At 50.5% G+C, this 26,549-nt stretch overlaps 1 protein-coding gene across 2 annotated transcripts in view; it reads left to right on the forward strand.

Annotated features, from left to right (window-relative positions):
* Nucleotides 1–23,241, forward strand: part of slf1 (SMC5-SMC6 complex localization factor 1) — a 38,501-nt gene extending 15,260 nt beyond the window's left edge. Inside the window, exons 15-18 of one of the 2 annotated variants that reach the window (XM_061261020.1) lie at nucleotides 224–318; nucleotides 6,333–6,425; nucleotides 8,745–8,927; nucleotides 22,464–23,241. In XM_061261020.1, the coding sequence (XP_061117004.1) occupies nucleotides 224–318; nucleotides 6,333–6,425; nucleotides 8,745–8,927; nucleotides 22,464–22,930 (838 nt within the window). In that variant the 3' untranslated portion in view covers nucleotides 22,931–23,241. Of the gene's footprint in view, nucleotides 1–223; nucleotides 319–6,332; nucleotides 6,426–8,744; nucleotides 8,928–22,285; nucleotides 22,313–22,463 lie in introns of those variants that run through there. The other variant, XM_061261021.1, reaches the window with a different exon arrangement.
* The last annotated feature ends 3,308 nt before the right edge of the window (nucleotides 23,242–26,549 follow it).

A 26,549-nucleotide genomic window follows, 5' to 3' on the forward strand; every position in this document is an offset into this window, starting at 1 on the left:
CAGACTTTTATGTGTTTTAAAAATTTGCTGCCATCTTGTGCCTCTTCATTATTTGAGTATGTGTGTGTCTGTGTGTGTTGGCAGCAGGAGTGTGAGTGTGAGTGTGTGTGTGTGTGTATGTGTATGTATGAGTGAGTGTGTGTGTTGAGTGCAAATGGTGAGATCAGGATTAGAGTTCAGAGTGTGTGAAGCTGCTGAAATTGGCCCCTCTCCCTCCTCTCAGAGCGGCAGAGGAGATTGTGGCCCCTGGCGGCCCCGGGGCCCCCGGCTTGGACAAGGAGAACACTCCCCGAAGACTGAACAGAGTCAACGCAGTCGGTAAGAACGTTTGGATATATTGCATGCTCATCGTTGTTGTTTTTTTAATTTTATTCCAAACGCACACTTCTAATAAAGAAATGCAAGTACACACCCACCCATAGACAGAGAAACACACGCACGGACAGACAGACAGACACACGTGCGTGCATGGACAGACATACAGACACACACACAAATGCACAGTTTAAGAGTGTTAAACATGGTAATGATGCCCGAGAGGGAGGGGGAGAGGATGAGAGAGAGAGGGAGGGAGGGAGAGAGAGGGAGAGAGAGGGAAATAGAGAGGGAGAGAGAGAGAGGGAGAGCAGAGAGAGCAGAGAGAGAGTTGCAGCAGTGAGATGCTGGACTCAGTGAGAGGGTGGACTCTGGCTGAACCCACAGTGGTGTCAGTGTTCATCCTCTGCTAAGCGCCTGATCAGAAAGACCTGCCCAGCCGGGGGGGGGGGGCTGCTTCCACACAACCCCCCCAGGCTGTTTGCATGTGTATCTCTCCCCCTACGTGCTCCTCATGCCGATGCCCTCGTCATTCATATTTGATGGCCCCATAATGTGAGTCCCCCCCCCCCCCCAATACCACCTCCCTGCATGCAGAGGAACGGCTACTTCACAACACACCTGTATGCAGAAAGCCCTCCCTCGCTCACTCTCTCTCTCTCCCCGCTTCTCTCTCTCTCAATCTCCCTCCCTCTCTCTCTCTCTCTCCCCTCTCTCCTTCTCTCTCTCTCCCCTCTCTCCCTCTCAATCTCTCTCCCTCTCTCCCTCTTCCCTCTCCCTCCTCAGTGCTCATTTGCCTTTGGTTTTTTCCTCTGCTGAAGGTTACATCTGAATTTACATCTGCTTTACATTTAGCTGGTTCTCTGTGTGACCATCAGGGACGGGAATGCATTGGACGTCCAAGCAGCAGCATTTCCCTGGTTTATGAGTGGTGCATACTGGCCTGAGGTTCAGCCCTGTTCCTGGAGCTCTGCCATGTCAACCTAACGTGCCACCCCTGATTCTCCTGCAGCTCGGCATGAATGAGGTGTGCCGTGTTAGGGTTGGACTGAAAGCCTGCAGGACAGTAGATCTCCAGGAACAGGGTTGGGCAGCTGTTGAATGAGGTGTGCCGTGTTAGGGTTGGAGTGAAAACCTACAAGACAGTAGATCTCCAGGAACAGGGTTGGGCAGCTGTTGAATGAGGTGTGCCGTGTTAGGGTTGGAGTGAAAACCTACAGGACAGTAGATCTCCAGGAACAGGGTTGGGCAGCTGTTGAATGTGGTGTGCCGTGTTAGGGTTGGAGTGAAAACCTACAGGACAGTAGATCTCCAGGAACAGGGTTGGGCAGCTGTTGAATGTGGTGTGCTTTGTTAGGGTTGAAGCGAAAACCTAGATCTCCAGGACCCACTGATATGGGTGCAAAGTACAAAGTTAACATTGTTAGTAGTTTGCAGAGTGTGTGCAGGGAGAATAGTCAGCGGAGGAGAGGGCCTCAGACGGTCAGTGCTGGCGATGTGAAGCTGGGCAAGGCGAGGTGTCGCGTGAAAAACAAAATTAATTTATTAAACTTCAATGAACAAATCCCAAAATACAATTAAATGCATAACACTTTACTTAAAGCCGAAAGAATAGGCAGCCCCACTGTTGACATGTCACATCCATTTCAGTACGTTGCTTGCTTCCGTTATTTGGGAAGTGTGCCGCAGAAGTTTGGGATTGGCTGGTATAGCCTAAGCCTGATCTGGTAAAAACATAGACCACAAAACAGCAGTTTTGTTAAATAACACCAGCGTGCCTTTTTCCTCCCCCTTTCATGGAGGTCTGAGTCTTGAGTTTTATTGATTTTCCTCTCATGTTCGCACCCCTGGGGGAAACCCAGAGCACTGCCATTTTGCGGTGTGATGTGTCATGTTGATGGGCAGGGATTTTGACAAGTTTACATTCGGTTGTTATTTAGCTATTCAAATGGTACACTGCGGCAAGTCTGTTTGAATGGCAAATGATGCCGGCGGGGCCTCAGATAGGGGGAGACTAGGACGCTCTGTCCGGGATATGATGTTTAACTATTTTTAATTTTAAAAGTAAAAAAATATATTGGCGGAGGGCTGACACTTAGCTGCTGCCGAGGAGGCTGGTTTCAGATGGTAAATATAACCAAGCGCAGAAAAAGAATAAAAACTTCCTCGGTGCTTTCACACACTGGGGGGAGATCTCCTCAAAGTTGAGCTGTTCTACATGCGCTCACCACAGACCCCCCCCCCCATACCCAAACCTCATCTTCTCTCCTCGGTTAAACCGCCGTAAACCCTTCTCTACGGTGTTAAATAAGTAATGAGTGAGCAGCAAGCAGGGATGTGCTCATTACGCCCCTTCCCGGTGTAAACAGGCCTTTGAAACGTGTCTTACACGCAAACCTGGGCCACTGCGGCGATGCATTCTGGGTAAAAGCGGTTCTGCACGGCGGGCCTCTGTTCTCGTGGCTGGGGAGGGTCGGGGTGAGGCTGGTTGTCACCCCTGTGGGTGTCGGGGGGTTTGGGTGTGGGGGGTGAGGCTGGTTGTCGGGGGGTGAGGCTGGCTGTCGGGGGGTTTGGGTGTGGGGGGTGAGGCTGGTTGTCGGGGGGTGAGGCTGGTTGTCGGGGGGTTTGGGTTTGGGGGGTGAGGCTGGTTGTCAGGGGTTTGGGGGGTGAGGCTGATTGTCGGGGGGTTTGGGTTTGGGGGGTGAGGCTGGTTGTCAGGGGTTTGGGGGGTGAGGCTGATTGTCGGGGGGTTTGGGTGTGGGGGGTGAGGCTGATTGTCGGGGGGTTTGGGTGTGGGGGGGTGAGGCTGGTTGTCGGGGGGTGTGGGGGGGTGAGGCTGGTTGTCGGGGGGTGTGGGGGGGTGAGGCTGGTTGTCGGGGGGTTTGGGTGTGGGGGGTGAGGCTGGTTGTCGGGGGGTGTGGGGGGGTGAGGCTGGTTGTCGGGGTGTGTGGGGGGGTGAGGCTGGTTGTCGGGGGGTTTGGGTGTGGGGGGTGAGGCTGGTTGTCGGGGGGTTTGGGTTTGGGGGGTGAGGCTGGTTGTCGGGGGGTGGGGGGGCAGTCACAGGGGACTCCAGATGCGAGGGGGCAGCTTGTTCAGGTACAGGATCACCTTGGAGAGCTTCACATTATAGCTGTCAGAGAGCAGCAGACGGAGTCTATGAGGAGCCCAGCGAAAGTCATCTGCCATCGCTCTGTGTGTGTGTGTGTGTGTGTGTGTGTGGTGTGTGTTTGTGCGTGCGCACATGTATGTGTGAGTTTGGATGAATGAGTGTGTGTGAGAGAAAGAGAAACTGTGTGTGTGTACATGCGTGTATATATGTGTATGTCTATGTCAGTGTCTGTGTGTGTGTGTGTGTTTGCTTGCGTGTGCGTGTGTGTGTGCGTGTGTGTGTGTGTGTGTGTGTGTGTGCGTGCGCATTTTGAGCCTTGGCGGGCGTGGTGCCAACCTCGGCTCTGTCATTTCACTTGAGTTTGAGCCAAAGTACTTATTTATTTATTTCTTTATTAATAATGTATTTCCTGATCCGGATCACTGGTGGGGACGGGGCGTAGCGGGAGTGACCGTGGCGTGCGGTCAGCTCTGCGGCCGCACCTGCTTCTCCGGTCCTGATAAACGCGGGCGGTTTAAGGAGCGCGGTCGCAGGCGATGCGCCGGACACAACGCTGCTCCATGACCCTTCGTTTTGCTCCGCGCTGTCAGAACCGCATTATTTTAGAAAGGCTTTCCCGCGTGCTCCGGGAAAACGACCGTGTGATCAATAAGCGCACTTGTGGGTGTTATTTTTTCTTAAATGGGAGATGTTTCAATGTCTCAAACCGGCGTAAAACACATAATCGGACAGACGGCCCAGCCACAGGGCACGTGTTTTTTTTTTCCCCGGAAAACGGCTCACGGATACGGTCCATTTACCAACAGCCATTTGAGCTTACTTACCCAACCTCTTAAGGTGCTCTTTGAAAAAGGGAAAATGTACACCTGCATTTAACTTTTTTTAAGGCTGAATGTCAGTTGCGAGGAAATTTATAGAAAAGGACAGCTGAATTTATCCTTTTCGTGCTTGTAAATGCTGAGCATGCAATTACCCTTGTAATGGAAGTGTTTTGTCCAAATTGCAGCCATTAAAGTGATTTAAGCGCCGGTGGATCGAGGCTGGCATTTGTGTGGAGGTGTACACACGTGGAGGCAGGAAAGGCGCTTTTAATCATTCCTTTTAAAGTCCATTACGAGGCAGAACACTGGGCCGCGACGCACAACCGCTCATTAACGCATGGATTTCCTTTACCGCCTTTTTATCATTTCACTCTTCTCCCCGTCACTCATTTCACTCTGTCCTTTTCCCTTTTTTCCCCTCCTCCTTTTCTCTCACCTGTTGCGTGCGCGGATTCGACGTTAATTAATCCGTACGTAGACGTCATCCTCATTAAAAGCGGCGAAATTAACGGCTAATACCCTGTTGCGAGGCGAGGTTAGTTTGTCCCGGCTCCCGGGACCGACTGCCTGCGCACGGACCCGGTGCTAATCGATCCGCAGACAGCCGCGGTCCCGGCTCGGTGAAGGCGGCGGAATGGGCTAACGGCGGCTTCCGTTTGCGCGGCGGAGGGGCGGAGTCGGGCGAGGGGACGCGGCGTTCCGGTCCGGGGCGCTGGCGGGGGGGTTAGCGGAGCGGACCCTCGGCCGGGAGAGCGCACCGCCCCGTCCCGATAAAGAGCGCTGCGGATTTCCCAAATTCCCGTAATCCTGCTCCGGACCGGCTCCGGCGGAGGCGAACGGATAAATAATTTTCTGAAAGGTTTTGGACGGGAGACGGCGCCTCTGCGGACCTGTCTTCCCGGGGCCGGGAGGCAGCGGGGCGGTCCGGACCGGGCTGGAACGGGTTCGGCGGGACGGACAGTCGCCCTCCGCTGTCGGACCGCCACTTCAACAGGCGGCTGCTCCAGATGTTGCCCCGAATGCCGACGAGTCCCCCGCCTCTCCTCTCCCCTCTCCTCCTTTCCCCCCTTTTTCTTTTTGACTTTTTTTGGAGGGGGACAAAATCTGAATCCTTTTTTCATTCCGTTTTTTAAAGAGCTCTTCAGAAAAGCCAGTGGAGCCACACTGAAGGAGGGCTGGAAGGCACAGGACCCGCGGAAACCCAGCGAGGGGTTTTTCCTCGCGTTTTATTTATTTGATTTCTCCGCTCCTCTTTGGAGCCCGCGGTGGTTCGGGGTTTTTATCTGAGCCGGGACAGGGGCGGCCCGGCGCCCTGTAGAGAGCTAGCAAAGCGCTTATTAGCAGATTTGCGCCCCTGTGTCGCGTGGGCGCGCGGGCACTCAGGCGTGACATTTAACTTTCTTGTGAAGTTGAGCCGTACATGAAAAAGGAGGCTTGGCTCGCTCTAATGTATTCCTGATTAAATGTCGTATCAAAGTGGAGGGGGGGGGGGATGGAGAGGGGGAGAGGGTGCGGGGAGGGGTGCGGGGAGGGGTGGGGGGGGGGGGTGGACAGGAAACTGTAAATAAAAGCCTTTGGAGGGTTCTACCGTGTGGGCGGTGTAGTCTGCTGATTAAATATCACGTGGCATGTTGGGCAAAGCCCAGCGGAGCTTTTGAACCTGGGGTCTGTGAAGAATCCTGTTGGAGGCATTGTGCTTGGGCTATGTAGCGTAGCCTGTGCTAGCGGAACAATGGCGGACAGACAGAGCCTCCTCGTCCCACACCCGCTGTTCACTTTGGGGGGGGGGGGGGTCTTTAATGTAAGTGGAGATTCGCACAGTCGGAACAGGAAGAGACTAATTCAAATCTCCCCCGCCTTGTCCCCCAGCCCTTCCCCCCTCCCCGCAGTGATGGTGCCACCATCTCATGAAGGGGTGTGATTCACTTGTGGTGTTTTTTTTGGGGGGGTATTTTCGTTGGTTGTGGCGTTCCTGGCTTTCCGAGCAGCGTGGCGAAACGAGGACGGGCAGGAGGCACCCTAATTTTGGGGATTGTTTTTTTCTCTCCCCTCCACCCTCCCGCCCCTCTTCTTCTGTGGTCGCGAAGGCGAGACGCTCCTGCACAGAGCCTGCAAGAAGAACCAAGTGGAGACTCTCCTCCGCGTCCTGCCACATCCTGGAACAGACGTCAACGTTAAAGGTACGTCCCGTCTCTCCTCGGCTCCGAGCGTCTCCCGATATCTGCGTTTGTGCCAAATTATGAGGGCGGGGGGGGGGGGAGAGGCGTGCGTCATCGATGTAACCTTTTAGATAAATCGCTAAGGGTGTGTCTTGCCGGAGCGATTGCTTTGATGCTACAGTAGACCTGCGCTCAGGCTGCAACACCCTCCGCTTGTTCTGCGGGACGGTCCTGACCTCGCTCGGCTCCTCTTCTGGTTGTCGGTGCAATTTTTCGGTGATTGAATTTTTAAGTTTAAATTTTCTGAATTTCTATTATTTTCTTTTCCTTTTTTCCGGCTGGGGGGGGGGGGGTATTTTTTTCTTTCTTTTCTTTCTTTACATTTACCATAGAGGAAATTAAACTGGAGGCAGGTCAGAGTGTGTGTGTGTGAGAGAGAGTGTGAGAGAGTGTGTGTGAGTATGTGTGTGTGTGTGTGTGTGTGTGTGTGAGAGAGAGGTGTGTGTGAGAGAGAGAGAGAGTGAGAGAGAGAGAGAGAGAGAGTACAGGTTCATAATTAAAAACCAAGATGCAGTGGAAAGAAACGACGGGGAGAGAGAGAGAAACAGAAGGAAAAGCACAGAGAGCTGGCCTGGCTTCATGCCTTAGTGCAGAGGAGGACAAACCTCTCCTGGAGAGCGTGGCCTCTTGTTGGCGTAATGAATCTGCAGGATTTGCAGAGGGGAGAAAAGATGCCCTTCCACCAGTCACCTCTCTCTCTTAATGAACCCAGGGTTTCTAATGGCAATAATATAATGTGCATTTCCTCTGACTGCAGTGTGCGTTTTACTTTAGACTTCTGGTGTCTCTCCTTGCTTCTACAAGACTTTTCCAGTATACAGCACGCATTTTTGTTTTTTATAGACGGTTTTATTTTTCAAGTAGCTAGTGCTACAACTGCAGGGAATTCCAAAGGTAATTAAGCTACACAAGTAAAGTGGGGTGCACAAATGTTGGCACCCCTGGTATAAATCTGTACTTCAGGGAAAGCAAACCTGAACCTTTCTCCAAATTTTAAAGCAAGTTCTGTACTTCATGAATCAACTATGAAGTACCTCCAGGAAAGACAGATGAAGGTTTTGGAATGGCCACCACAGTCTCCAGACTTGAATATTATTGAAAATCTGTGGAGAGATCTCAAACATGCCGAACATGCAAGGAGGCCGAAGAATATTTCTTCGGCCAGGAAGAATGTGGAAAAATTCCAAAAGCGAGAATTGAAAGACTCTTAGCTGGCTACAGGAAGCATTTACAAGCTGTTATAGTTGCCGAGGAGGAGTTACAAAGTATTAACTGACTAACTTTTGCACAGGGCCTTTTTCCTTTTAAAATTTTTTGTATTATTATTTTGAAACTCTACATTTTAAAGCAGGATTACTTTTTATTTTAATTTTGTAAAGAAATGTGTTATGTTTAACTTTGTACCATTTAGAGGTCAGGTTAAATTCTGTTCACCAAGATATTAATTGTAAAAGGCTTTTTCACACCGCTGTATGCAAGAAAAAACTACTTGGAGAAATTAATTAACCCAAGGTGCGAAGTCACAAATATGCATTTGAAATGTTCTTAACTAAACATTCTAATGGGATGTGGAGTTCTCGAACACTGACCGAGAACATTCCAGAAAAAACCTACTCTTCAAAGCGTTAATAAATATGAAGTTTTGACAGATGGAATTGATGCAGAGGAAATGTTGGGATTTCATGAGAGATATAGATTTAGGTCAGGCCTGGGTCAAATGCCTAATTGTCAAATACCGGATTCAAATACTTTTCTGTACTTGATTGATCTTGCCTGGTACAAATGAGCCAAGCCAGTGTTTTGTGCACTTTTGGGAGGGGGTACAGACAAGCTCAGTAAAGCATAGAAATGTATTTAAATCCAAAACTGTGATGTATTGTGTGTGTTGTTGAAATGCGGAGGGTGTGTGTTGTTGAAATGCGGAGGGTGTGTGTTGTTGAAATACGCAGGGTATGTGTTGTTGAAAAGCGGAGGGTGTGTGTTGTTGAAATGCGGAGGGTGTGTGTTGTTGAAATGCGCAGGGTGTGTGTTGTTGAAATGCGCAGGGTGTGTGTTGTTGAAATGCGCAGGGTGTGTGTTGTTGAAATGCGCAGGGTGTGTGTTGTTGAAAAGCGGAGGGTGTGTGTTGTTGAAATGCGCAGGGTGTGTGTTGTTGAAAAGCGGAGGGTGTGTGTTGTTGAAATGCGGAGGGTGTGTGTTGTTGAAAAGCGGAGGGTGTGTGTTGTTGAAATGCGGAGGGTGTGTGTTGTTGAAACGCGGGTGTGTTCGCTGCTTGCTCAGACCATGCGGGATGGACGCCCCTCCATGAAGCCTGTAACCATGGCAGCAGTGCGTGTGTACGGGCCCTCCTGGAGCACTGCCCCACCCTTCAGCTGGAGACCCAGGTGGACGGAGTCAGCCCCCTGCACGACGCCCTTCTGAACGGACACGCCGACATCGCCCTGATGCTGCTGCGCCACGCCGGTGAGTAACGCCCCCCGCCCCGCCCCAAAGACACACTGACCGCCCCGCCCCCACAAAGACACACTGACCCCCCCGCCCCGCCCCAAAGACACACTGACCGCCCCGCCCCCACAAAGACACACTGACCCCCCCGCCCCCACAAAGACACACTGACCGCCCCGCCCCCACAAAGACACACTGACCCCCCCGCCCCCACAAAGACACACTGACCCCCCCCCGCCCCGCCCCACAAAGACACCCAGGTACCCCCCCGCCCCGCCCCAAAGACACACTGACCCCCCCCGCCCCGCCCCAAAGACACACTGACCGCCCCGCCCCCACAAAGACACACTGACCGCCCCGCCCCCACAAAGACACACTGACCCCCCCGCCCCCACAAAGACACACTGACCGCCCCGCCCCCACAAAGACACACTGACCCCCCCGCCCCGCCCCACAAAGACACCCAGGTACCCCCCCCGCCCCGCCCCAAAGACACACTGACCCCCCCGCCCCGCCCCAAAGACACACTGACCGCCCCCTGCCCCCCACAAAGACACACTGACCCCCCCGCCCCGCCCCAAAGACACACTGACCGCCCCCTGCCCCCCACAAAGACACACTGACCCCCCGACCCCTCCACAAAGACACACTGACCGCCCCCCACAAAGACACACTGACCGCCCCCCACAAAGACACACTGACCGCCCCGCCCCGCCCCACAAAGACACACTGACCCCCCCGCCCCGCCCCACAAAGACACACTGACCGCCCCGACCCGCCCACAAAGACACACTGACCGCCCCCCGACCCCCCCACAAAGACACACTGACCGCCCCCCACAAAGACACACTGACCGCCCCGCCCCGCCCCACAAAGACACCCAGGTACCCCCCGACCCCCCCACAAAGACACCCAGGTACCCCCCTGACCCCCCCACAAAGACACCCAGGTACCCCCCTGACCTCTTCACAAAGACACCCAGGTACCCCCCTGACCTCTTCACAAAGACACCCAGGTACCCGCCTGACCCCCCACAAAGACACCCAGGTAGCCCCCTGACCCCCCCACAGACACACTGACCCCCCCTAACCCCTCCACAAAGACACACAGACCCCCCCCCCCAACCCCCCACAAAGACACACAGGTACCCCTCTCCCTCCCCGTGTACAGCTGATGAGTACTGCATGGCAGATATCTCATGTGCTTATAATGGGGTTGCATGTGTGTGGCAGAGCAGCACACACTCAAACAGTTGCATTCACAAAACATCCCTGATTCTGAATTATGGACTTTTCCAAGTTCACACGTTAAAGAAATATTAACTCCATGGTGTCAAAAAGCCCACATCTATAATTTGATGATCATCTACTCCTGGATTTGTACAAGCACTACAAGATATAATTTCAAGTGCTCTTCTTGGGGTGACTACTGATTATTGCTGGTGGTTATACAGTCTGCAATTTGCAGGAGATTTTCTTTCTGAGAACTGTCATCAGCAACTGGACTAATAGGCCTTATACTTCCACCACCAGTTGTATCTAATCTCTTTTTTAATTGAATGCAAATGCTATTATAGAGAAGTATGTGCCAATTCCCCAAGCCTCTGCATCCGTACAGAAGACACAAACGTAAAGGCCTGTTCCATACACAGACACGTACACGAATAAAGCCGTACAGCGCACATGATTCAGTGTACTTTTATCCTGATTTGAAGATGCTCAGTCCCTGGAGAGTGCTATGAAAAGAGCACTGAAGTGTGGGGACATTTGTGAGCACTAGAAGGCACGCATGCGGTGAAGAGTCTAATTCACTGTGCACCGCGGAGCAGCCGACGGGTTGAGGCGCGCGGCAGAGGATCGCAGGTATCTGCAGTGGAAGGGTGAATATGTCCCGGGTTATGGCCTACTAAACGGGGAAGTATGGTATGAGGTGTATGGGAAAGGAATGAAAGTATCCCAGAATGCTTCACTGTTGGTGGGGGCTTACCCGCCTTTCCTAAACCCCCCCCCCCCCCCCGCTCACTCCAGTGTCGAGGGGAGCGTGTCACAACGGAACATGTCTCCGCCGCGCCTTTGCGTTCGCCCGCCGCCCGCCATCGCTGTCCGGCGGATTGGAAGCAGCAGTGATGAGTTTCAAAATAAGGGAGGGGTCAATTACTGGGAAGAGCGGGAACGGAGGACCGAGAAACAGCGGAGAACGATCCTCGCTCGCTCGCCCCTCTCTCCGGTTTGACTAATTATAGTTAATTTGATTCTGTTTCCCATTAACACATGTACATATCTGCTCTATATAAAAAAATAAATTAGACTGGGATTGTTTGGCCCCTGTGAGGAATGGGGGGGGTGGATTAAACGGGTCAGGAGAAGACGCTGTTTGTAAAATTAGAAACGGGGAGGGGGGGGGGTTGGCCTTTGCGTCTGAGATCCAGACGCAGGCTCGGGCTTCAGGTTGTGATGTCTCGGTGCTCGCCTGCGCTCAGGACGAACGCGCCAGAAAAACACAAATCATAAACGTGCGTTTGTCGTGTCACTTCTATCCTGGACCGGGAAGGGCTGGTGGGACACAATATGGCCGAACCGTCATCCACCGACCCTGGTCTCCACCCGGCCCCAACATGGGGCCCTGCGGAACGCCCTTTTTCTGACCTCATGTCTTAAAGGGGTTAACTTCAGAACCGGGTGGTTCTGCGTCTGAATGCTTCCTTCCAGTAACTCCAGTACCAAAGACGGAGAGGGAGAGGGATAGAGGGAGAGAAGAATAGGAGAGAGAGGGAGACTCGTGCGCGGGCATGGTGGAATAGTAATGAGGGTCTCCCCGCTCTTGCGTTTCGTCCCCGCCATGAAATAATAATGACTGTGCGGGACGCGGGGAGGTAATGAACAGCCTGACCCAGACCTGCACTGGGGTGAGGATCCCGGGCCGGGGCTGGGTCAGGGGCGCTGTCTCAGCCTCCCGCTCAAGGCCCGGTCCGCCCCCCCGCCCCCCCCGCTCTGCTGGAGAAGCTCTCTTTTTCCGTGAAGGGTGTTTGGTTGTGCAAGAAGGCCGGAGCCGTCCTGCTCGGAATGGAGAATAACCTTGAGTGTGGGATCTGGGAACACAGCCGTGACGCGGGCAGAGCGGGAAGAAAGGAGCCTTCCAGCCGCCGGCGTTCCGCTCTGCATCCTAATCTCCCGCCGCGCCAGTCCTCCTCACCGCGCCCCGGCCTTCCCTCACCGCCAACCCCGCCTCGTCTGGGCCCGGCCGCCATCTCATCCACGCAAAGACACTTTGTGTGTGTGTGTGTGTGTGTGTGTGTGTGTGTGTGTGTGAGAGGGAGGGAGGGAGTGTGTGTGTGTGTGTGTGTGAGAGGGAGGGAGGGAGTGTGTGTGTGTGTGTGTGTGTGTGTGTGAGAGAGGGAGGGAGTGTGTGTGTGTGTGTGTGTTTGTGTGTGTGTGTGTGTTTTTGTGCACCTATTGAATGAGTTGAATGAGTGTTTTCCCCTCTTCCTGTGTCTATTGAGCTGCAGAACGTGTGTAATGGAGAGCAGGGTTACACAGCGTCTCATCTTCAGTGTTTATCTGCGTTAGTCACGCTGCGCTTACATCAGCCTTCCCCTTGTTCCCCTTTGAAAAAGTAAATCCCCTCGCGCATTTTCACAGAATTAGTGTTTGTCGAGCGAGAAGACGTCATTAGTTCCGTATCCCAGGAAGCCGAGCGTGTCCTCGGAAAAGTTTGGTCACCGGAGTTTAGCCAATCGATGCGGGGAAAGCTTTGCCGGACCAGAGATGGATGCTCTCTTCGACTGGGGCCAGTACCTGGTTTATCTCAAAACGTGTGTACAGCTAGCACTCGCATACGTGTTGCTGTAGTACTGACCTCTCTAGGCTGGACATGCCAGGTGTATTTCAGCAGGGGATGACTCTGTTTTTGGGGGGGTATGGCCAGAAGGGGGTAGAATAATTCTGGGTGTGTCTCTGCATGTGTGTGTGAGACAGAGAGAGAAAGCATGTGTATGTGTGAGAGAGAGAGAGAGAGAGAGTGTGTGTGTGAGACAGTGTGTGTAGGTATGTGTGTCCATGTGTGTGCATACATTTATGTGTGTGTGTGTGTGCGAGAGAGCATGAGTGTGAGTCTTTATGTGTGTTTGTGTGTCTTTATGTGTGTGCGTCTCGTGTGTGTGTGTGTGTGTGTGTGCGTGAGAGAGCATGTGTGTGTCTTTGTGTATGTGTGCATGAGAGAGCATGTATGTTTCTCTGTGCGCCTGTGTGTGTGTGTGAGTGTGTCTGTCTGTCTGTGTGTGTGTGTGTGTGCATGTCTCTCCGTGTGCGTGTCTCTCCGTGTGTGTGTGTGTGTGTGTCTCTCCGTGTCCGTGTGTGTGTGTGTGTGTGTGTGTGTGTGTGTGTCTCTCCGTGTGTGTGTGTCTCTCTCCGTGTCTGTGTGTGTGTGTGTCTCCGTGTGTGTGTGAGTATGTCTGTCTGTATGTGTGTGTGTGTGTGTCTCTCCGTGTGTGTGTGTCTCTCCGTGTGTGTGTGTGTGTCTCTCCATGTGTGTGTGTGTGTGTGTGTGTGTGTGTCTCTCCGTGTGTGTGTGTGTGTGTGTGTGTGTGTGTGTCTCTCCGTGTGTGTGTGTGTTTCCCGCTCCTCTCCGGGCTGTGACGGTGATTGATGGCTGTGATTTTCCAGGCTCTTCTCCCGTGCTGAGGCAGCAGTCCCCGTTCTGCATGGGCGATGGCGGCATTCCGGGAAAAAAAAAAAGTCCCGCGCGCTTCCGAGCAGACTCGGGTGGGGGCAGCCTCGCGCCCTTCCCGGCGTTCCCAGCATCCGCGTCGCAGCGGTAGACGGGTGTTCAAGGCTGCCTTTCAAAAGGCTTCAGGCTTCGGGCCTATTCCGAGCCCCCCTGGTTTCCCACGACTCTGTCTGCGAGTTTAAAAACGGGCGAGAGTTCTCATCTCAACCCCTCTCCTAAAAGAAGTAGCTGAGTCTGAACCCCCTGACTCCCATCCCTCCTCTTTGTGCTCCCAGAGCCGGCGCTCAAGGTTTCACTGTTCACTCGCTGACAGGGGGAGTTGCGTTTTTTTTTCCAAGGATGTGTTTGCATTCACGGCGGTGCTTTGAGGTCTGAAGGTTCCTGTAGGGGCTTTTTTAAACACTCCGGCAAAGGACGCTTCTGGTAATACCGCTGGCCTTGGGTAGTGTTTGACTTGATATCAAGGCTTCTTTTATACTACAATAACCCTGGACTAAGGAATGTGTCTGTAACGGTCTTTTTGGTAGGGGCTCCCCACCCACCCCACCCCCCACCCCCCCCTGTTTCTTATCGAGATTGAGTGAAAGGTATTGAATACAAATAAATAAAAAATGCCATCTCAAGGTTGCCATCTCCAAGTCGTATCCCTGCAGGAAATGGAGCCGGAGGATTGTGGGATAATGAAGAGGCAGAAGAGCCGTGCATAATTACAGCCCACTCTCGCTCCTCGCTGCAGCCCTGAACCTGACAGAGGCAGCCGTGACTCATCTCTAAAACACGCACGCGAGATGTCCTTCATAACCGGCGAAACAAAAAGACGCTGTAACGGTGGTCCGGGCTCACAATGAAAACATCCTTCTTCAACAAATAGCCCGTTTGAAAGCATTTAACCGCACTTAATTAGCAAAATAGACTGTGGCAGGTTATAGTGTTCGGGATTGCTTTTGAGGTCTTTCACGCGATAAACGTATCGGCTGAACAAATGTAATGTTGTTACATAATGTTTTGCTGTAGGCGGGTGTCAAGAGGCTTTGAAACACTTGCGTGTGTGTGTGTGTGAGTTTGTGTGTGTGTGTGTGTGTGTGTGTGTGTGGGTATGAGGCCAAAAGGTTTCGGGTTCAAATCCGCTGTAGGCTACTGCGGTCGAGTTTGTCTGAATTACAGTAACCCAGTCAGTAATATTGGACTGTGTATAGAGGTGAAAGGTCAGGACCATGTGTACAGAAACACTGAAAGACAAAATGGCCTCTGCTGTACTTCACTCTTACTCTTCTTTTTTTCTTGCTTTTCTCCCGATTCGGAAAGCCCGATCCTGCTCCCCAGCAAGGCTCTCCAGAACCTCTGTCGTTGTTTGAGGGTCAAAGACAAGCTGGCACTCTAATCCTCGAAGCACGTGATGTCTCCCCTGCTTCTTTTCACACCAACAAGTCGAGCTCGCACAAAAGTGAATCGGAGGAAGACACGTCTTGCATCTTAACAAACCGCAAACCCCTGATTCTCGCTGGGGTCGCTGATGTGATGTTATTACCGCTGGTCAGCTAAAAACCCTCCCCGTCTGAGCGATGTTTGCACCAGTTACGGGTCTGCTGGCCGGTAGGCACTGGCAGAGTACTGGCGAGTCAGGTCGTGGAGCCCATCCGTGCACTGCTAGCCATTTTGGATCCCCACCTTTTCAAACAGTCGGCACAAACCAGCTAACAGATGGGCTGGGTCTATGACAAGATGGACGTCTTCCAGGTTCTAGCATGGGCAGTGGAGACCACACATGGGTCCTTGGGATGTTCTGGATGTGTTCCCTTAGCCGTGTGTTTACCTGCAGGAAGTGCCTCCGAGCATCCAAGGATCAGTGCAAATAAAATATTCATCACCAAAAACCTGGCCTGCCAACCACGGGCCAACACGATGACGATTTTGTACACTACAGTACAAGGCACGCAGTACAACAGGTGTGCTAACGTAGATTGGAAGAGAGGTAGCTGGTACTGTATAATGACAACAGGCTATGCAACCAATCAGAGCTCCTCATTTTACTGACTGTCTTCTGTCTACTGTGAGAGTCCAGCCCTTAGAGCGTGTTGGGGTTTGGTGCGTTTCATCGCTCAAATGTTTTGTTTTAGTCCCTGTCTGCATACCGAAAACACAAAGCACAGAAACCCCAGGACGTGTGGCTCTCCAGGACTTCAGTTTGGCATCTCTGGTCAGGACACTGGGCTCGTTCCACATGCTTATTTTCACCTCTTTTTCTTTTCCTTAGTCCTTTTCCTGCTCCCATCTCCAGTCTAGGAGTCTAGGAAGATGGGGAAATCAGGAAAATGTGAATGGAATGTCCTTGCTTGATCAAATGTCAGTTTGAAGCCACGTCAGTTACAGATGTGGCAGATGGGGAGAGGTGGATCCACAGGACAATCATTTATAATCAGTCATGCTTTCCAAAAAAAAAAAAAAGAAGGAAAGTTTGGGAATTCCTACTTCTCGCACCTAGAAGGAACATTTAAGGGGTTGGAACGTCCTTAAAGATGAACAGCGGGCCAGTGCAGGAGAAGTGGGCACGGTGGGCATGTCTGCAGTGTCAGGGGAGTTCAGACATGCCTGGGCAGGTCCCCTCTCTGCCACTGCCTCTAATCTCTGGCTGCTCTCCGCCATTTTGTGATATTCTTGTGTAGCGCCACTGCGGTTGGCTCCAGTTCCGGTGTTCCAGCCACCCTTTCAATCTGTGTTTTTTCTTCATCTAATGTCTCCACATGTGCCAATATTCTTAGTTATTGTGTCATTAGGACAATACAGTGATACTTTGTGGAGGAATCAGAGACCGTTTGCGTCAGCGCCGAGTAATTCTCTCACGCTTAGTGGAGGAGCCACATCGGCTTCCCTACTGAGCAGTGTCTGGCTCCAAATTGTACAACAAGGCGGCGCCGGTGAACTTGACTTCTGTGGTTTCCAAACTGCTTTTCACAAGCCCCTGGATAGTCAGTGGGTGACGTAACGGGCACTTGGTCCGTGTACACATTACTGAAGCCCCGTTACACACTTCTCCCATCTCGTTAGGGCACGGCCAGCTTCGTACCTTTGGCACGGTGTGTCGTTATATTGCTCTGCTATACTCCAGGGGGCAGGAGGCTCCACTGGCCTCCGTGTGGTTTACATATCTCAGATCTGTCACCTGGAGAGAGAAATCACATGAAGTGTTCTACTGTGCAGCTCTGAGCCTGCCTGGCTCCGCTTCTGTTTCAGACAACAGGGAGCTGGGGCTCTCTCTCTCTCTCTCTCTCTCTCTCTCTCTCTCTCTTTCGTATTTGCAGTCTTTGCCTGCCCCCTAAAGGCCAGGGGGCTGCCGTGTCTGCCCGCACGGGGGTGGACTGCGATGGGGCTCGCTGGCTGTTCCCCCCGGCAGGGCCGGCTCCAGCAGCGCATAATTACCCCAGCTCACACTCAATCCCCAGGTGTTTTATTTATCTGAGTGCTGTATCTGACACATCACGCCAATACCTGCAGCCACTTCAATCAGTCTGCCTGATGCAGGAGCCAATATCATAGCAGGCGCTGCTCCCTCTCTCCTTCTCCCTGTCCCCCTCTTTCTCTCCCTGTCCCCCTCTTTCTCTCCATACCCCTCTCCCTGTTTCCCCCTGCCTGTGCCCCCCCTTCTTTCTCTCTCTCTCTCTCTCTCTCTCTCTCTCTCTCTCTCTCTCTCTCTCTCTCTCTCTCTCTCTCTCTCTCTCTCTCTCTCTCTCTCTCTCTCTCTCTCTGATACAGGGGGATACAGTAAAGCTCAGACAGATGTGTGCTTCTCGGGTTTAGGGTTAGTAGTGAAGAGTAGAGAGCGGCCCATTCTGTTGTCCTGGGGGAGGCCATCTCCCTGCTCCTGCATTCATCAAGGTCCGCTGCCCGTCTCTCTCTCTCTCTCTCTCCCTCTCCCTCTCTCTCTCTCTCTCTCTTTTTCCCTCTCCCTGTGATACAAAAACTGCCCTGAAAATTCAAACTTTTAACCTCCAAAACAAGTCTGTTGTGACCCCAATCTGCACTATTGAAAATCTGCTCTGACAATGTACAAAGGTAAGCGATGTCAGCCCGTTGCAGTGATCAAGGCGAGACCGTTTCTTTAGTCACCGTTTGACAAAAGGGGAGTTCTGAAATGCGTTTGAAGGACACGGTGGAGCGGAGAATATTAACAGAGATGATGAGAAAAGTCACTTTTTAGAAAACGTGTCTTAAGGAGGTGCAGAACATGGCCTCCCCTCTGTTGAATATTTATGGAATGTTTATCTGAGATGAAAGACATCATTTCGAGACGCGCGGGACATGACGCGGGGTTCTGCCCTCTGAAGGCCGCGCAAAAATTTCATCACGACAAACGGACGCGTGGCAGTTTCTTACAGTGTCCTGGGATGACTGCGGGTGTCCTAAAGAGAGGCCAACTCTGCAGACTTGGCCTGGGAAGCCATTCCTTAAGACCTTCCTTAAGGTTGGGAAAAATCCCATAATCCACCCTAAACTGAGCATTTTCTCCCACGGTGACCCAAAACCCGGTGCCTGTGGCCTGTGCTATTAAAGAGAAACCGTAAACAATAAAACCATCCCTGGTCTTAATCAACATCCTTCAGCAAGTCTCAGACAAGTGTGTTGGCAGATTCACTTTCCAATTCATGGACATTAACTGTGCAGTGTGAAATATGTCATTGTTTTGGATTCAGAAACTTCACTATGCTGGATTGATGGGGGAAATGGCGACCAGCCGCCCCAACACAGTCTGCCAATGTGAGCACAGACACGGCAACCCCGCGGCCTTTAGGGGGCATTGCCTGGTGCAATTGAGCCGACCCAGAGGACCAGAAAACGGGGTTTGTACTTTTCATAGTATTTCATAGGTTCCAGCACACCAGACAAGAAAGAGTATTTGAATCCAATAGGGCTGCAACGATTAGTCCACGTTGTCGATGACCATGTCATTTCGTTGGTTCGGATATTCATAACCAACGCGTCGTATTGTCTTGAACATGCCGGCGGCAAATACAGCTGAGAGTGCGGGAGAGAGTTCATCCGAAAAACCCGAGCATCCAGAGTGTGGGAATTCTTTAAGCAAAAACCCCAATAATATGGTACTTTGCACGCTGTGCAACGACGACATGGCAGATCCCAGCAGCACGACGGCCATGCACGTGCACTTTTAAAAGAAAGGATCCAGGAGCTGTGATGCTAGGTTATCTAGCTTGCTCATGTTATGAATATGTAGCTCTGTAACATTGTCATGTCTGAAATCTAGCTTGAGCTCTCGTATTAATGTAAATACAGTAAATACATGATAATTGTTGGAATTGGACTGGACTGTTGGAGTTGTTATAACTCCACAGTTACGCTAACGTTACAAAGCCCTGTTTCCACTTCCGCGTTCTGACGGCTCTAGTCACTTAACATTATGCATAACTTTAGCAATATTAGGCTACTGTATAACTCCACAACTAGTTGCATTTTAAACAAGGAGAGCACTTAATTAACACACAAATACATCGCGCATCCAGTTTTAATCTAACTAGTGCGCATTGTATCAGTCACATTGCTAAATAAATGTTTATTCAACAAATTAAAATTTCAGAGTTTCAATGTCCAGTGTTTACCATCACCCTAATAAACACGTAGCCTAATGAACTAGTAGCCATGTGCACACTGCGCAGTGCACAGGCGAACACAAATACAAGCATCCGCAAGTAATCTAATCATAGTGCAGTCCCTCCGTCGGATAATCTCGGCATTTTGTTTCAGCATGTAGCTACAGGCATAGATAAATTGTATATAGTGAAAAACAATGTCATAGTAACTGGTGGGTGTTATATTATTTCAAGAGAATAAAGTAGCTATAATGAGTCAATTCATGAAAAGCAGTAAGACATCATACTTCAGAGACGTGTCAATACATTTTGAAATGTTCAACTGCAAATTCAATCAATCGATACAATTAATCATTTTTATTTTATTGATTATTTTAAGTCACATAAATAGTCGTTAGTTTCTGCCCTAGAATCCAGTACTGGGTTGAATTGTTGACCCTAAACTCTTTACTATTTCTCCCAGATAACTGTAAGCTGTCCATCCCGTTTGATTTGCTGTGATGGATTCTGTACACGTCTGTGTTTTATCCATCCTGCCGTCGCACCGTGGACGGGCTCCCCCTCCACACCCACGTTTCTGCCGGCTGGGGAGTTTTTTCCCACCGCAGTTTGAGGGGGCCAATAAAAGTGAATTGAATTGAGCGCGGCGGTGGGAAAGTCGCGGGAAACCTTTCAGACAGATTTAGCGGAGTGTCGGTTGGGCCGCGGTTGCCTCACGCGTACGGGAGGGGTGTGGATGGGGGGGGGGGGGGGCATTCTGTAGTCATAGCAGTCAAGTGCCCTTGAGCGCAGTTTGCTGAGGAGATTGGATTTTTGAAAGCAAACTAAGTGTCTCGTCGCACTTGATAGAGAGCTATCCGGCTCTGCCGACATCACGAGCAGGTCCTGTTACAGTAAAGCACTTTTATGTGAAACGGGGGGATGAAAAAAGGTTGAAAAGAAAGCGCAAACGACAGAAGGCCCTTCTTTTTTCACGACCGAGTGTTTGACGGGCAACCGGAGGCAAGCAATCACTTAAGAGAAATACCCTGAACGGGAAATTCTCGACATGAGAGTGCGGTTTTATTTTTATTTTCATTTTTTTTTTGTGTGTGAATGAAGTGCTCTCCTTGTTTAAAATGGAGGCATAATTAATAAGATCATTTCAAAATGGCCGAGTCCTTGGAGCTCAGGGACGGGCACAAAGGCCGCGCCACTTAGCGGAGTTGTACAGCAGTGTGCCGTACCCAAGGCTCTAAATGGGGTGTGAACGGCACTGAAAACACTTTTCCTTGAAGGGGAGGGGGGGGTTGGGGGCTGCGTTGTCATTGTTTAAAGGGAGATGTCATAACCGCGCTCCCGGGAATGTTAGTCCTTCCTAAAGCGCATTACCCGTAATGAATCTCGCGAGCTTTTCACAGAGCGCGCACGTCTCTGTACCATACAGGTTGAATGGCTGCACTGTGACATCTTTAAACTGGAATATGAGCAGGAGATGCATATTAACAGGCCAGTACTGACTCAGGTCAATCGACTCCGCATCGGTATTGACTAATGCTGCCTGACGAGGAAGTCGATGTGCGGCCGGTAATTGTGTCAACAAAAGTTAGCACGTTAGCACGTTGAGTTACAGGCCTCAGTCTCTGGCCGAGAGGGGTGGGAAGTACTCTGCGTGTGTACGTGTGTGTGTGTTGTGTGTATTGAGTGTGTGTGTGTGTGTGTGTGTGTGTGTGGGCATACGTGTGAGAATATGTGTGTTGTGTGTGCATATGTGTGTATTGTTCATGTGTGTGTGCATATGTGTGTTGTGTGTGTGTGCATACCTGTGTGATTTGTGTTTGTGCTGGCATACGTGTGCATACGTGTGTTTTGTGTATGTGGGCATACGTGTGTGTATGTGTGGGCATACGTGTGTGCATACATATGTGTTGTGTGTGTGTGCATAAGTGTGTGCATACGTGTGTGTTGTGTGTGTGTGGGCATTAGTGTGAGTGTGTGTGTGTGCATAAGTGTGTGTTAATGTGGTTACTATTTATACTCATTTCAGTATCGCTGTCCTTTCGCTGAACCCCGGCGATTCTGCCATTTCTGGACAGTTGAGCTGCCTTAATTGGCTAGTCCACTCGCCGCGTGTCATGATGCTATTTCCCCACACTGGTGGGCTGAGTGCCTTTTCCACAGCGATGGCTCCATGTCTTTCATGTGGAGGATCGCCTGTCACATTGTTTACTTGTCAAATTATGTCGTCTCTGGAGCCATAAATACCCAATTCCGGCAGTTCTGTCGGCGGAGTGACTGTAGTCTCGTCCTTTATCAAATTAAATCAATGCTTCATTTGGAGCTATGCCGGGTTCTGAAGTGTGAAATAAAATAGAGAAATAAGTCAATTATATTACATAAATCCTATAAAATATATACAATTTAAAATTTTGAAATAAAATTCATATTGCGTATGACAGTTTAACCCGATTTGACAGCCTTTTTTAAACTATAGATACTGAAGTAAAGTTGTTACTCCTGTCTGTTTTTTTAAGACTTCAGTTATTGTTTTTGTTTTTTTCTAGGGAATTCAAGCTCTCTATCAGTTAAACTGGTTCAATTACACTCAAACTTTCAAGTAATTACTTTTTATGGACATATCTCTATTATATATATATTTATTTTTGTGACAATGATGGTACTCTCAGTAAGTAGAGTAACGGCTGTAACAGCACTCTTTAAATTGGTGAATGAGGTTATGGTAAATTGATATCAATAATATTGAATCAGTAATTGATGTGGTCTTGTTGCCTTTTGACAAATATACCATCATCTAATTTTAGTCACTGGCCTATCAACATCATCAGAGTCTGGATACAAGTCTACAAGCAATACTATAACTCTATAGACTGTCTCTATGGGAACTGGGGGGTGGGACTAGATTTAGCTGTAAATTATGCTGATACAGTATGGAACACATTTGTTGATGAAATGGCTTTTAGTCATCAAGGGTGCGAGGTATGAAATGTTATGTGTTATGTTATATGTTGTTATGTGTTGTTGTTGTTCTATGTTCTGTCCCAGCAGTTACAGGTCATGTAGATGTGTGACCGTGCCTCCCCCTCTCCTCCCTCAGGTCATGTAGATGTGTGACCGTGCCTCTCCCCCTCTCCTCCCTCAGGTCATGTAGATGTGTGACCGTGCCTCTCCCCCTCTCCTCCCTCAGGTCATGTAGATGTGTGACCGTGCCTCCCCCTCTCTCCTCCCTCAGGCTCCGTCCTGCTGCAGCAGCGGGACAGCGGAGGCAGGACCGCGCTGGACCTGGTGTCCTGCCCGGAGCTGCAGGACCAGCTGCGGACCTGCGCTGAGGAGGGGGACGCCGCCCAGGGGTCAGAGGTCAGGGACCTGCCCTTCCTGGAGGCCTGCTCCTGCCTGCTGACCTGCCTGCTCCTCAGCTACACGCTGGAGCGGGACGTCCCGTTCCACGAGCCCCCCGGGCCCCAGCTGGCCCGCGCCCTGGCTGCCCACTCCGCCCCCAGGGTCACGGAGAGGTGGGCCCAGCCGAGGTCCGTCCGGTACGCCCAGGACCTGGAGACGCTGCTGGGGGTGGGGCGGCACCTGCAGGGGGTCGCCCCCGCCATCCGAAACTGCCCCGGGCGCCACACCCGCATCCTGATGCGCCAACTGGAGCTGCTCGAGTCTGAGGGGCGGGAGTTGCTAGGAGACGCACCCGCGTGAACATGTGATCATGCTGTCTGCTGGGGATTGGGCAGTGGGGTTTGGGGTGTGTGTTACTTGTGTAACAGGGTGTTCCACCCTGATTTACCTGTGTAAGAGGGTGTCGAACCCTGATCTTGGAGAGCCGCACCTTAAAATCAGCAGCTAGGTCAGACCCAGGAAGCCCTGGTGAGGTTAATTAACTGGAGGCACGGTTTCAGGAAGGTCAGTAGTACCAGGGTCAAACACCCTGGAGTCTTAACTAGTCTACCTACTAGTCTGCCTACCCTATTATTTCACTAAATCTGTTCTTAAATTTGGTCACTGCAAAAAAATAATGAAATCTCAACAAGTATTTTAGTCTTATATTTTGAGATAAAAATCTTATTTCTATTACATTTGTGCTAAATAAGACAATAATCGTGCCGACGAGCAGAGACACTTTGATGCCAAGATTTGATTTCCTCTTTTGATGTAAAGATTTGGAAATCTTTGCCAAAGAAAAAAGTAACTTAAAACAAGCTAATATTTGAGAGAACAAAAATAAAGTCTCACTTCAAGACTAAAATACTTTTTTTTTTTTTTTTTTTTTTTTTTTTGCAGTGGTTCGGTTGGCTTCCCCATCACACATACGGTATGAGAGTAAAGGGCATCATGACTCTGATGTCTGTCCTTTAGACCAGAGAGTCGGTTATGTTGAGGCCCAGGTTCAAGGAGTCTCCCAGGCCACAGCGTAGCTACAATTCTAGGGGGGCTGGATGCTCTGTAAGTTAAGAACAGACGGCATCTGGAGGCAGCATTAAGCACATTAAAAATGCATGCCAACACAACTTCCGACAATTTTCCAAAAAGCGAGCAAAATGTGGAGAATGGAAACCCGTACAGATAACTTATTCACAAAGCGTCGTGAAAAACACCCCCTTTTTTTAAATACAGGTTTTTTTGAATTGTCATTTGTATTCCTAACTTTTTTCAGTGCAATAACCGGAGGTGGATATTAAAGTAAACCTGGCGACAGAATGCGTCTGGCGTGAACACACAGCCGCGCGCCGATGATTGTTTTCTTCTGGGTGCGGAGCGGGGAGCGGGGGAGCTTTGATCGGTTCGGGAAGACGCGGATCCCGGAGACGTCTCCCTTTGCGTTCACCGGGTCGGCGGAGCAGACGCGAATGATCCGGCTCCCGCTACGAGCCGGCGAATCCTGACTCGGCGGTAAATTCTGAGGTTTGGTGTCGGTCGTGATATCGCTCTTGCCGTCAGAGCCGGTTAAATTAACACACTGCTGCGTCGCACACTTTTGTACGCTTTGCGAAATAGTTTTGTTTCAGTGGATTTTTTTTCCTCCCCTGCTGCTCACTTAAACTTGAAATTTGGAAGACACGCCGTACTGCACGGTGTAGCCCTATGCTTTTCAGAGGATAGCTTTTTGTTTATGCCTACCGTGTGTTAGAGAAGGCTTATGGCCTACCTGTAATCATACAGTGACGTAGCAGCACTGCTGACATTTTCTGTTGCATCTTTCCTGCCAAAACAAACCTCTTGGACAACGCTGCTGTTACCAGTGGAAGAGATATTTAAATTTGAAGCTAATTTATATTTTAACCCTTTTGCCATTGTTACTGGCTTTACCTGTTCTCAATAAAATAAAGCAGTTTTCAGCCATTTAAAGGAGGGGCGTCATTGAGTTTGATTGGTTATTTCATGGTTGCTACTCACCCAGTTTAACGAATGTGAGCTCATTTCGTCTGTAGTTTACAGCAGTGTATGGATGGAATGTCTGTGTGTTTTTACAGTGGGTCTGTAGTTTACGGCCGTGTGTATGGATGGAACGTCTGTGTTTTTACAGTGGGTCTGTAGTTAACAGCAGTGTGTATGGATGGAATGTGTGTGTGTGTTTTTACAGTGGGTCTGTAGTTTACAGCAGTGTGTATGGATGGAATGTGTGTGTGTTTTTAGTGTCTAGTTTAATAGTGTGTGACCCTCTCTTTATTACGTGCTCTCCGTTAGGCGCGGCATGTTGGGGTGTCCTCCCTCTCTATCCATCGACATTGGCAAAGAGGAAATGAGAAGAGGAACTTAAACCAGAGCCGTCCCTAACGCTAGCTTACCGTGCTCCATATCGAGGAGGGGGGGCTCTCTGGCAGGTCCTGACTCTTCCCAGGTTTCGGCAGAGCCTGACAGAGCGCTGTGAGAAATGGCCTGTCTCCTGATGGGAGACGGAGCCTTTTGAACTTCAGGAGGGAGAGGGGACGGGATGGGGGGGGGGGGGGGCTGGTAGGGGTAGGAGAATGTTAGAGGCAGTTCTGGGGGTGGGGTGAGATTCAAACCCAGGACGGGAGGGGCTGGCTGTCTGGGCTGGGCCCGTCAGAGCAGTGGAGATTTGGGGGGGTACAGACTAATTAATTCCCAGACTCTCGGTGCAGTAAAGCCCTTATGGGTGTGATTGGGAGGGACACTGGGTGATTCGGTCCTCAGCCTGCGCTCCGGGGTCTCGCTCTGAGGAAGGATCCGGCCCAGAGGAGCCGGGGTCTGGAGGCTGGGGCCCCCAGAGGGCTGACAGTGGCCCTCCATCGCCTATCCACATTACCGGCATCTTCATCAAAGCGCCCGACCGGCTGGGGGAGGCAGCAGAATAGGGGTGGGGGGGGAATCAGCAACCTGGTGGGTCACACACACCACACACTAGCACACACACCACACAGTCCTCACACTCACACACACTACACACACACACACACATACACACATAAACAAGCACTCAGACACACCACCCACTCGCGCACACACACACACACACACACACCACACACACACACACACACACACACACACACCACACACACACACACACCACCCACTCGTACACACACACGCTCACACTCACCTATACACACAATCATACACACGCAGACAGACTTGCAGACAGACATGCCCACCCCCACACACACAAGAAAACTTCAAACCATTCCTTCAGTTTGACAACAGGCCTCGAAAGGTGATAAAAATTTAATCTTTTTCTTTTCTTCCAAAATCCTTCGGCATGACAACAGGTGCATTTTTTTATACGGTACTTAATTTACATATCATAGCTCACTGCAATGCCCTGTTCTCTCCCCCTCCCCTTCTCTCAGTAATAACCTGGCTAGTGATGGAACGTGATTATGTCACAGGCAGTACCGCAGAACCAAGATCTCTAGAATGGAATGCACACATTTGTACAAGATCATCAACACATGTCCCAGTTATGAGCATATAAAATACAGTAATAAATTAAGTCATTAAATTATTTACATGGTTTGAATACCAAAAAAAGGACCAAAAATGCGATTATATACATATAAGTGAAAATGCCCCCCCATATACATCCATGACATACATTCTGCTCGAGATCCTTTCCCTGCGATTCGTCAAAGTTCTCACTTTGGTTTGTTTGCAAACATAGCGCACATTTAAAAAATAAAATGAAATCAGCTTTCGGATGCAAGACGGCACACGATACACCCATCAAACATTTACAAAAAAAACATTTGACAGAGACACACATTTAAATTGAAATACATCCCTTTCCAGAAGTAGGAAAATTATATGTAACCAGCGTACATATTTTTATCCTTCCTGGGAGGGCAGTTTTTCGTTTTCT

Source organism: Conger conger, chromosome 11, assembly GCF_963514075.1.
Source record: "Conger conger chromosome 11, fConCon1.1, whole genome shotgun sequence".
NCBI lineage: Eukaryota > Metazoa > Chordata > Actinopteri > Anguilliformes > Congridae > Conger > Conger conger.